Raw genomic sequence first — 12,515 nt, forward strand, 5'->3', positions numbered from 1 at the left:
ACTCATCATATGAATTCAGTGTGTGTTTTCACTTTACTCTTCCTGCTGTGGATGGTAGGAAGCACCATCCAAACTATGCCTTTTGTATATCTCTGCAGAAAGGTAAAATTTAATGCATCTCTCACTCTATCTTTATATATTGGCCAATTCAGCTTAGGGATACACCATTTCTGACAGGCAGACACTTTGTATTATGTCTTTCCTTGTTGTGGCACACAGTGTACAACTCTTGTGGGTTTGCAAGTGAACAGAGCAAGCAACTCTCAAGTAACTAGCAGCTACATGTATGCTACTTGTGTTATTTAGAAGCAGCAACCAAGTCCACTATCAAATAATAATAATAATAATAATAATAACAACAAAAAACAAAAACAAAAAAACTTGGAGCCCATTATACCCTGTTGCTTATCCCAATACCACAACAATTTCAAAGTCAATTCTGAAAGTTGGGGACTGAACTATAAGCTGGACAGTGAGGCAAAGATTGAACTCCTTGGCTCATTGCTTTGTATAATGTATTAGTAAAAAAAGCACACTATTTCTTCTTAAATAAATATATCCTATTTCTGGAATCACAGTACAATCCAGAGAAAATTACTGTCATAAATACAACAGCATGATATCAGCTCCACAAGATTTTACATCAGTTTTGGTCTTGTATATGGAAAACACCCCAACAGGAAAATCAAAATCAAATGTACATGTTAAATACTTTGCAGAATTTCCTTCTAATCCCTTCATCTAATACAGTACTAACACAAATTCATGAACATGACATTACAGTATCCTTCTCCCAGCTGATTCTTTGCTTGCAGTATCAGCTACTATGTGTATACCTCAAAACTACAGTACTGTATATGAAATATCAAAGGTCACTAAATAAATAAACAACGACAATGGAAATGGGACAGTGCTAAATTTTACACTTGAGAAATATATCCTCACTTTCATTAAGAAACCATAGAAGAGGGCAAGAATAATTTATCTTATTTAAATTTCTTGTAAAAAAAGACATACACAGGTTCAAATCTAGAGAATATTGTTAAATGCATAAATACTGATAGCTTTTGCTAAGTTAGAATGGGTTTGGTAAACTATAATATAACAATATTGGAATAAACACTAAAGCGGATAACATAATATTTTGGTTTGTTTGAAATATTTAAGGTGCAATATTGCTGTTTCTATAAGAATTCATGGATATAAATGGAAGGGCAACACTGCTGGTATATACATGCCACAGAAATTCATTTTCGAAAAACACAAAATAATGGAAATTAAAAACAAAAACAGACATTTAAACAGTACATTGTTGGATTGATTTTTTTTTATGCTAACAATTGTTTCTATTTGAACTTAGGGATATCCATTCTAACAATTTCTGTAAATATCCCTACTGAAATCAAGACATCATTTAGAGAATCAAGAAAAAAAAAAAAAGGGGGGGGAGGGGAGCCAGAGTGCACAATCTATCTGGAAATTATCTTGAAGAAACCCCACTGAAAGGAATGGGATCTGTGTAAAAACTTAATGCGCATTCCCATGGGGTTTGGGCAGAACAATATCCAAGTGAATTGTGCTCCCAAAGTACTATAAGTAAAATTTCTGTTGCTCTCGGTGCCTAATTGCTAAAAAAATAAGCAGATCTACAGAAAGGTTTACAAGCATCAGAAAACACTCACAGTCAGTAAATTTGATCCAAATTCAGTCCCGTGTCTAAGAGATAATAATTGCGGTTTAGGAAAGAAGGATAATCAAGGAATTAATTCACATAGGGGAAAGAAAAACCCTAACTGTCTGCATCTTTTAAAAGGCACCATTCATATAAAGAGATGTTTTAGAAACAATACTCAAATTTAAAATGGTGCAAGGATGGTGGTACTGAACAGGCTGAACCATATAGGATTTAGATTTCAGCTACTTAAAGGTTTGAACCACAGCTAATACATGGGCCTACAATTCTAAAACTATAACAATATATGCCCAAGAATATGGCATGATGACACAATAATTTAGAAAATTTCCAGAAAATTGAGCTATTAAAATAGTATGGCAGGCTCCAGAGGCATGTGGAATATTCTTCTACCTAAATTTTCTAAAAGTATGTAACTTTCTCTTTCTTGCATTTTTCCTTCTTCCACTTCTTCAACCTTTACATCTGTGAGTAAGTCTCTGATTTTTACATGGGTTGAAATGACATTTTCTCCAGTTATTACAATGTGTGTGAATTGTCTGAGATTGACACAGACACTGAAAGACATGCACTGATTACAACAATTAAAGGCTAATCCAAGCAGGTTTTAAGAGTCACTTTTCATATGGCTATTAAATCCAATTACAAAAAATAAAATAAAAAATAAAAACCCCAAACACACATCCTTTATCAATTCTGTCAAGTATAAATTAAGAAAGCCTGATAAAATTGTGTAAACTCTCATCGTATAGAGCCTAATCAATAAAAAAGAGTCTTGCTGAATTGAATGCTATCACAAAATTCCACCAGAGACAAGACGACTTATAGAAAATTATTGCTGGGGTCTGGTCAATAGCATTTGGTTAAGAAGTCTTTGTGCTATGATGCAAAACAAATAGGGAAACATCTTGTGCTGTGGAAGAAGTACCCTGTGTTGAGTGTGCAGCTTCATGTCGAATTCTAATAATAATTCATTTTTTACTGCTAGGAACAACACTGCCCTGATCCAGCCAGGGGCTTTGTGTGTGTGGAAGCAGGCTTCCATTTGTGTACTTTTAGCTGGACAGGGAACTGTGCATACAAACAGGTGCTGCTGTCTACACAATTACCCTTCCTGGTCCAACAAATGGGGGTGTAGGTCTGAAGGGGAAATCCTATGAATCAGCTCTTCAAGAACAGGCAGCTGATCAGTGGGATTGTGATTTGAAAAAGTAAATGAGCAACAGCAGCCAAAATTGCTCCATGTGTACTGTGTCAGATGACTGGCAACTGAGATCAGTGTGGGGTTAATAAACAGAAGGAAATGGTTTTTAGAATAATCTGGACTCTGCCATGGCATGAGATGTGTGCATGGGAGTAAGATACAACACAGAATCAAGACAAAAAACATGAACTGGAAAAGGATCTCTTTGACAGCCTAATTCTGTAACTTCATTTCTCCTTCATCCCTTACTAATGTGACACTCAGCACTTTACCCTCTCAAACTAGCACTAGCACTTCATACAACTGATGAAGCCAATTTAGACTGTGCATAGTATTTATGACAATTCCAGTGTCTGTAAAATGCAAAATATGTACATCAGTGTGCATGTCAATTGAAAAGGTTGTTTTCCCCCAAAGAGTGAAGTAATACTAAGGTCACTTCTGAACAACATATTAATAGTATCCCCCCCCCCCCCCGCCACCCATTTCACTGCTTTAGTTTCCACATAGTTATTTTAGACTTCTATCCAAAAATAAATGAACCCTGCAAGGCTTGAAAGACAAATCAATAATTTGTAGTATTGTTCTTATCAATATGTCAAACCTTTCTTTCAAATGCAAATCATGCTCATTATTCTATGCTTAATTTTTTTAAAAAACCAAGCAAAATAAAGCCTGTCAACATTTTTTGCCAATAAACTCTACCCCCTGGTGGCAAATACAAAAAAAGTGCAGAACTCCTGGGCCATACAACGGCACATAGACCGCTAACAATAGCACACCTGCCCATGCTTTCTTGGATTTTCCAAACAGGTTCTTAAAATTCATTCTAAAATATAAATGTAGGCATAACCTATTATATAAACCATCTCAGAACATAAATCTTCATGTACAAAAAGGACTAAGAATATCTAGTAACTAGTGCAGTGCATCAGTTTCTTCCCCTTTCCCCCATCTCCTCCTCTGCATTTTTGTTTAGAGTAACTAGTTATTATATGAAACTACTTTCCAAACTCTGGTTGATAAAACAGATGCTGTGTGAGCTACAGTAAAGTCTGCCTCTTCCATGTAACTATACATTTACCACTTTAAAAACCTTCAATACAAAACAAAACTCCAGATCTTTTCATTTCTGTTTCTTAACAGAAAAATAACATCCCCCTTAGAATAGATTCTGGGCCCCAAACTGGAAGGGACCCGTCCCAAGGTATCAGTGAAATCTGTGCCACACTGAACACGAACCACTCATTTTCAGTCTATGGATTCCTCCATCACATGGACTGACTAGCATCCATTGGTAAAGACAAGGCTAGGATATTAGGTAAAGCACAATGTTTTACAATAGGGTAGAGCTTCACTGGTCAGCGCAGGAAATAAGCACTGGAGCCTGAGACATTTCTTTTGGCTGTCCATCACAAGGGAGAGGTGCTGTCCTCTGATTCCTGTAAAGGAAAAACAAATGGAATGTTAACCCACAATTATGCTTCTCAATCTTTTGTTGCTGTTGTTATTTGCTGTCAAATTAGCTTCAATTTATGGCACACCCTTGAATGAAAGACCTCCATAAACCTCAGTCCATTAACCTTCCTGCTCAGGCCTTGCAAGTCAAGGTTATGACTTTCTTTATTGAATCAGATGAATCATAGACAGGACAAACAAACAACAGCAACAATAACAACATTGTTCTTCTATTCCCAAATAGCACATGCACTTAAAATACAATATTTGTATTCCACTAAATTTTATACTACTAACATCAACAGCAGGGAAAAATCTTGTGCTGTAGGAGAAGTATCCTGTGCTGAATGTGTAGCTTCATGTCAAATGCTAATAATAACTCATACTTTGTTTCTAGGAACAACATTGCCCTGATTCAGCCAGGAGCTCTGTATGTGTGGAATCAAACTTGTTTGTTTATCCCCACCTGGATGAGGAAAAGTTTTCCCTGGATAAAAATCCCTCAGATGGCATGGTCGCTATGAAGAAGTAACTTTTCCAAGCAAGACACAGTGTGATCAGTGACAATGATAGGATCACTTTGCTTTTCAATCATGTATGTTACCAAATTGTTCATCAAGTACAGCTACAGATTTTACACACATTAGGGATTAGGGAGAAAGGATTCTAAGACCACAAAGGCTGTCATTTCCATTTCCATTTTTAAATTTAAGTGCTGCTTGCATGTCACTGTAATTGGCCCTTTCAGCTAATTAAACTACAAAATAACTCAATTGTCACAGAACCAGAGAATCATAGAGTTGGAAGGGCCCTCATGCATCATCAACTCCAAAACAGTATCTCCAGCTAAAGCATCCCCAGTAGGTAGCTGTCCAACCCCTTTTTGAAGTTGTCCAGAGAAGAGCCCCTCCCCCTTCTCTAAGCAAATGCTTCCATTGCCAAACTACTCTGTTTGTCAAGATATTCCTGCTAATGTTCTAATCTACTCTCCTGTAACTTAAATCCATTAGACCTAGCCCTACCCTCTAGGGCAGGGGTCGGCAACCTCCGGCCCGCGGGCCGGATGCGGCCCGTGGAGGCCTGCCGCCTGGCCCCTTGCTGCTGTTGTCGCCGCTGCCGCCGCTGTGGCAGCCATCCGTCACGGCTTTTCGCCACTCTGGGCACCGCCATTTTGGCTCCGAGGCCGGCAGGGGGCCTCTGGGGGGCCCGCTGCCATCTCTGGGGCCCTCCAGGAGGCCCTCCAGCACTGACGACCCCCACCAGCTTTTTTGCCGGTCTCTGATGGGGCCTGGGGCCCCGTCAGGGGCCAGCAAAGATGGGGAGGCCTGGCCCCCGGAGGGTAGAAGCTCGGAACCTACTGGAATCACTGGGTAGAAGCTCCGCCCCTGGCATGTGGCCCCGCCCCTGGAGGGTGGAAGCTCCACCCCCTGGCACGTGGCCCCGCCCCGGAGGGTGGAAGCTCCACCCCCAGCATGTGGCCCCGCCCCAGAGGGTTGAAGCTCCACCCCCGGCTTCGGCCCCCAGTCGCCTGAGGGACAGCAACCCGGCCCCCGGCTCAAAAAGGTTGCCTACCCCTGCTCTAGGGCAACAGAGAATAGATTGCTTGCTCTCTTCTCTCTGTGATAATCCTGTGCAAAACTGAACATGCCCAGCTATTTCAACCTTTCCTTATATGTTTCATAGAATCATAGAATCGTAGAGTTGGAAGAGACCACAAGGGCCATCCAGTCCAACCCCCTGCCATGCAGGAAATCTCACTCAAAGCATACCCAACAGATGGCCATCTAGTCTCTGCTTAAAGACCTCCAAAGAAGGAGACTCCACTACACTCCGAGGGAGCGTGTTCCATGGTCAAACAGCCCTGTACTCTATGTCTCTTATTATCCTGGCTGCCCTTCTCTGAACCTGCTCAAACTTGTCCACATCTTTCTTAAGAGGTGCTCAGAACTGCAGTACACCAGATGAGGCACAGAATATAGTGGGACTATTACTTCCCTCAACTAAGAAACTATGGCGCAGTGCATACCGCCATAAAGTGGTATACCAGTGCCAGTTCTAGGGTTAGGCACCGCACGGCAACCACACGGTCCCTAACCCTAGAACATATGGACAGTGTAACAATGGCGGCGCCCTGTGTACACGGGCACTGCCATTGTTACATAAGCACCACGTGGCGCTTACATAACGAGTGCACCAGTGGCACACTTGTTATGCTGCCCCTGCAGCTTAAAAAGAAGGACAGGTTGCTTACCTGTAACGGTATTTCTTCGAGTGGTCATCTGCGAATACATACAAATGGGTTTCACTGCGCCTGCGCAGTGCTGCTCGGAACCTACTGGAATCACTGGGCAGAGTTTACTCTGCAACATATTGAAACTTTTTGGCGGTAACTCCACCCACCCGTTATAAGGCCCCTGCCTTCCCGCTCTTTTTCCCAGTTCCGCAATTTTTCCGCCAAGCAGGCGATGGAAAGAGCCAATGAGAGCAGGACACTGAGGGGACGGACGGGTGGGATTTGTATGTATTCGCAGATGACCACTCGAAGAAATACCGTTACAGGTAAGCAACCTGTCCTTCTTCTTCGTGGTCTCTGCGAATCATACAAATGGGTTTAGACTGACAAGCTAAGGTATGCGGCGGAGGGAGTGTCCTGAAACCAAAGCTATGGTGAACCAAAGGTATATTTATTATACAATAAACACCTTGAAACATAAAAAGTGTCAGTCTTTTCTGTTCATAGAAGATACACATAGCAACAACATTGCTAGACCTGAGTAGGGAACAAGAGGTCATGCAAGACCGGTCCCATAACCAACCTACATAGAACAGAATGTAAACAGTGTCAACTGTACATAAACCAACACACAACCATCAGTAGTGCAATCAATGCAACCCTGAAACCAACACAGCCCTCCCGAAAGCTGTGTCTCGGATGGCCCTGGTGTCCAACCTATAATGCTTGATGAAAGTCAGAGGTTGGGACCAGACGGCAGCCCTGCAGACATCCTCCAAGGGGATCCCCGACAGGAATGCAGAGGATGCTGCCATTGACCTTGTGGAATGGGACCGAACCCTGCCAGGGAGAGGCTTGCCTAACAGTTCATAGCAGAGGTGGATGGTACCAGCCACCCATTTGGACAACCTCTGCGCAGACACAGGGAACCCTTTCTTCGGTTCCGAGTAGCATTGGAAAAGTCTCTCGGACCGACTGGAGGCAGCAGTTCTGTCCAGGTAAAATGCCAGTGCTCTCCTGACATCAAGAGAGTGTAGGCGTCGCTCCTCATCCGACGTCGGGTTGGATGCGAGAGTAGGTAACACAATGTCCTGGCACATGTGGAAAGCAGACACAACCTTCGGCAAGAAGGTGATGTCCGTATGGAGGACCACCTTGTCCTTGTGGAACCTCAAGAATGGCTGGTCCCTCCGTAAAGCACAGAGTTCGCCTGCACGGCGGGCAGAGGTGATGGCCACAAGAAAGGCGGTTTTCCAAGTCAATAGTCTCAAGTCCGCTGTGGCCATCGGTTCAAAGGGCTTGGATTGGAGGGCGGACAGTACCGACTCCAAACTCCAAGCCGGCGTTGGTACCGACACAGGAGAATAAAGGTTGGCACAACCCTTCAGGAACCCCTTCACCAAAGGGTCTTTGAAGAAAGAAACCCTCCCCCCGAACTGGTATTTGGCACAGATGGCAGACAGGTAGCATTTGATGGATGTGAGGGACAGCCCTCCATCCAAAAGTGTCATCAAAAACTCCAGCACCACTGGAGTGGACACCTGTGCAGGAGACAAGCCCTTTTGGTCAAGGAAGAGGCAAAATCTCCTCCATTTCAGGGCATAAGAGCGCTGGGTGGAAGGTTTCCTCGCAGCCAGGATCACCGTCCTCACTGCCTCCGGCAGGGCAGTCAGGACTGAATTCTCCAGGCTACCAGCGGCAGGCTCTCGATGTCCGGGTAGAGAATCCGTCCGTCCTGGATCGACAGCAGGTCCGGGCGCGGGTCGAGGCGGAGGAAGCCTCTCCTGGAGAGGTGGAGAAGGGATGCGAACCACGGCTGTCTCGGCCACCACGGGGTGACCAGGATCGCATGCGAGCGGTCTGTTGTCATCTTGGACACCACTCTGATGATGAGAGGGAACGGAGGGAAGGCGTAGAGGAGCTCCCCCGTCCAGAGGAAAGCGAATGCGTCTCCAAGGGATCCGTCGAATCGCTTCCTGGAGCAGAACTGGGGACAGTGGGTGTTCCACCTGGTCGCGAAGAGGTCGATCCGGGGGGTTCCCCACCGATCGAAGAGGTCGCTGACCGTCTCGGGATGGAGCCTCCACTCGTGGCACACCGATGGAGATCTGCTGAGGCGGTCTGCCAAGTCGTTGTCCTCCCCGGGAAGATGAATTGCCTGGAGGAGGACTCGTCTCTGGATGCACCAGTCCCAGATGCGGAGCGTGAGGTCGAGCAGGGTCTTGGATCTGGTACCACCTTGCTTGTTGATGTAATACATCACGGTGGTGTTGTCTGTCCTCAGGAGGACCACCTTTCCTGTGACAGCGAACTCGAACGCCCTCAAGGCCTTTTCCACTGCGAGCATCTCCAAGGCGTTGATGTGGAGGAGCTTGTCTTGTGCGGACCACCTGTCTTTGACGACGAGGTCGAGCAGGTGGGCACCCCATCCCTCCAGGGATGCATCGGTTGTCAGAGTCAGTTGTGCCTGGGGCTGATGAAAGGGCATCCCGGTGCAGACGTTGGAGCTGTCCAGCCACCATCTGAGGGAAGCGGCCACCGGTCTCGGTACCGTGAGCCACCTTGACGGAGGGTCCTCCAACGGGGAGAAGACGGAGAGGAACCAGGATTGGAGAGGTCGAAGACGGAGTCTTGCCCAAGGGGTGATGAATGTCGTCGATGCCATGTGACCCAGGGCGACTTGGACGTCTCTGGCTCTCACCCTTCTGTGGGAGATGCACGGCCTGAGGGACGTTGTCAGGGCCTGAAACCGATCCGGAGGGAGGAAGGCTAAGCAGTTTTCGGAGTCGAGGATGGCCCCGATGAACTTGACCTGTCTGGTCGGTGTGAAGTGGGACTTTTCCCTGTTGACGACCAGCCCGAGGGAGTCCAAGAGGTGCAAGGCGAATGAGACTGCCTCCTGCAGCTCGTGTTGGGATTCGGCTGCAAACAGCCAGTCGTGCAGGTAGGGAAAGACCATGAAGCCCTTCTGATGAAGGTATGCCACCACCGGTGCCATGCACTTTGTGAAGACTCGTGGAGCCGTGGCCAAGCCGAAAGGAAGCACGTTGTAGTGGTACGAGGTGGAGCCGACAGCGAAGGCGAGGAATCTCCGGTGGGACTCTCGGATCCCGATGTGGAAATAGGCATCCTTCAGGTCGACGGTCGCGAACCACAGGCCCTGGTGAAGCAGAGGCAGAATGGAAGCCAGGGTTACCATTCGAAAGCGACGGTAGTCAAGAAAGAAATTCAATTGTCTCAAGTCCAGGATGGCCTTGAGGCCCCCATCCGCTTTCGGTACCGTGAAGTACCTGGAGAAAAAGGCCCGAGGACATTGGTCGGGCGGCAAAGGGGAGATTGCCCCTTTACCAAGCAAGGCGCGCACTTCGTCGAGAAGGGTGTCCGAGGGGGGAGTGGACATGAAGGCTCCAGGTGGAGGGAGCTCTTGGAACTCGAGGGCATAACCCCTACGGACAATGTTGAGAACCCACGAGTCCGATGTTATAGAGGCCCAGGTGTTAGCGAAGGGCCTCAAAATGTCCAAAAAAAAAGAGGGCTGAAGGAGAGACGAAGCGCGCTGCGTCCCTTCAGGCTCTCTTCTTCCCCTGGTCGGTGTCCTGCCGATGGGACTTGCGGTACCGAGGCGGGAAGTTGCGATGGCCAGAGGAGGAGGAAGACTGCGAGGGGAAGCGGTGTCTCTGGGAGCCCTGCTGCTGGGACTGCCAATCCCGGGAGAAAGTCCCCTGTGACTGACCTTGCGGCTGCCACGGGCGCTGACGCTTCCGGAACGGAGAAGCCGGTGCTGAGGACATGCCGTGCTTCTTCGCCGCCGCCTTCATCCTGAACTTCCTGTTCAGGCGGTCGTCGGTCTCGGCATGGAAGAGCCCGGTCCCATCGAGCGGCATGTCCTCGATGGCCGCCCTGACCGTAGGGTTGAGGTCCGAGGCCCTCAACCAGGCGTGGCGTCGAAGTGCCATGGATGCTGACATGGCCCTCCCCGAGCAGTCTGCCATATTCCTGGAAGTGGTGATGATCCAACTCCCAATGGAATGAGCCTCGTCCCTGATCTCCACCAGCTGCCTCTGGATGTCATCTGGGACGTCCGGGACGAGGGGGGAGATCCATTCCATGAGGGTCTGGATGTAGGCCCCCATGCAGGCGGTGTAATTGGCAGCCTTGACCCCAAGGGCCGATGCAGAGTAGGCCTTCTTGGCCAGTCCGTCCACCTTCTTTGCCTCCCGGTCGACAGGGGAGGTCGCCTGCTTCGGGACGAAGCTGTGTTGGGCTCCCTCGATGATGGCAGAGTTTGGCCTGGGGTGGTCAGCCAACCAGGGGCAGCTCACCGGGGCGACCCTATAGAGCGACTCTACCTTGCGGGAGGGCGCCGACAGGGTAGCCGGAGAGTCCCAGGACCTCTTGACAATGGTCTGGAATGACGGAAGGAGAGGCAGGCAAGGTGGAGTAGGCACTCGACCATGCACCCGACGCTCAACCGGGTCCTCAGCGTCGTCCTCCAAGGAAGCGAGCTCGATGTCGAGGGCCCTCGCCATCTTAACGACGTGTTCGGTGAAGGACCGGACGTCGTCCGACAGGGAAGAAGGCTCTGGGTTATGCATCCTCTGGGGAGAGGCTGGGCCCGAGAGAACATCTTCGTCCGAAGGTGTCTCAGATGGAAGCAGTGGCTCGTCGTCAGAGTCCAGGTCAGAGGAGAGGGGGTCCGTCACTCTAACCTGGGATCTCGGGCGGGTTGGAGCAAGGTCCGCTGAGGATCGCGAGCGCCTGCGAGGTGGAGACGGCGACCTCTCGTAGACAGACACGGTCGGGACTGATCTGGACGGGGTGCCTTGGTCTACAGGATGGGGGTTCAGCCTAGTGAACTCCTTTATTGCTCTGTCCTCCGAAACCGACACGTAATACCGGCGCGATTGCGTGTCGAAGAAGAGGTCCGGAATCTCATGCCCGCGGGGCTGGCCTTCCTCGTCGTCGGTTGCAGGATGGGAGGGCGACCGGTGTCCTGGGGAGCGAGGGAGCACGGTGTCGTCCGTCCCGTGGACAAAGTCCATGGTGGGCAGAGGCGGTGGGGTATCCGGTACCGGAGTCCTCCGACCTGCCGGCGTCTGCTCCGGATCGCAAGGAGCTGCCGAAGTGGAAGCGCGGGCCTGCTTGGACGGAGAGTGCTTCTTCTCCTTCGCCGGGTCGGTGGTGGATCGATCCTTGGAGGACTTGGGCTTTTTTGGGGCAGGATCACGACCCGGTTTGTCGTGGTGCCTCTTCTTCCCAGGCCTGGGAGGCTCCTCCGCTGGGAAGAACGGGTTGTCTGGGAGGTCAAGGAGGACAGCAGCCGCTGCCGACGAGGAAGGTCTTGGAGACTTTGCCCCTTCCGAAGACACAGCCAGCTCCTTAGACTTCGGAGCGTGGCGAGATCCCTTGGATGCCTTGGAGGACGAAGGCGAGGTGAGATGGACCTCCGGCTCAGTGGCCTTCTTCGAACGCGAGCCCTCCGATCCCTTCCTCGGTTTGGAGGCCGGCTCGGTACCCTCAGTCCCCGAAGACTTATGGGGGCGCTTGGAGGGTTCGTCGGTGGCGCTGGGCGGTTTGGAGCCACGGGCCACATCGGGGGTGGTGGAAGAGGTTGTCCCGGCCGGGACACACACCACGCTGGAAACGGCGGCTCTCCCCGATGTCACGCTGGACACACTGGCCCGAGACAAGGTGGGGGGCACGGAAGGCGGGACAGAGGATGACCGTGAACCCCCCTCTTGTACCTTGCCGAGGGCAATCGCCGAAGTGAGCCGGGACTCACGGTTTTTCCGGGCCTGGGATGAGAGGGATCTGTAGAGCAGGCAGGCCTTGGTGTCATGGTTTTTGCCCAGGCACAAGAGGCAGGAGGAGTGCGGGTCCTGGACGGGCACCTTGCCCCCGCAAATGTCGCACTTCTTGAAAGGTGC

General features: G+C 49.1%; 1 protein-coding gene across 9 annotated transcripts in view; it reads right to left on the reverse strand.

Annotated features, from left to right (window-relative positions):
* Positions 1–1,182: 1,182 nt before the first annotated feature.
* Positions 1,183–12,515, reverse strand: part of LOC121917252 (HMG box transcription factor BBX-like) — a 181,072-nt gene continuing 169,739 nt past the window's right edge. For all 9 annotated transcript variants that reach the window (XM_042443031.1, XM_042443027.1, XM_042443032.1 and 6 more), the window contains one exon: positions 1,183–4,339. In XM_042443031.1, the coding sequence (XP_042298965.1) occupies positions 4,252–4,339 (88 nt within the window). In that variant the 3' untranslated portion in view covers positions 1,183–4,251. The remainder of the gene's footprint in view (positions 4,340–12,515) is intronic.

This window comes from Sceloporus undulatus, unplaced genomic scaffold (genome assembly GCF_019175285.1).
Source record: "Sceloporus undulatus isolate JIND9_A2432 ecotype Alabama unplaced genomic scaffold, SceUnd_v1.1 scaffold_13, whole genome shotgun sequence".
Classification (NCBI taxonomy): domain Eukaryota; kingdom Metazoa; phylum Chordata; class Lepidosauria; order Squamata; family Phrynosomatidae; genus Sceloporus; species Sceloporus undulatus.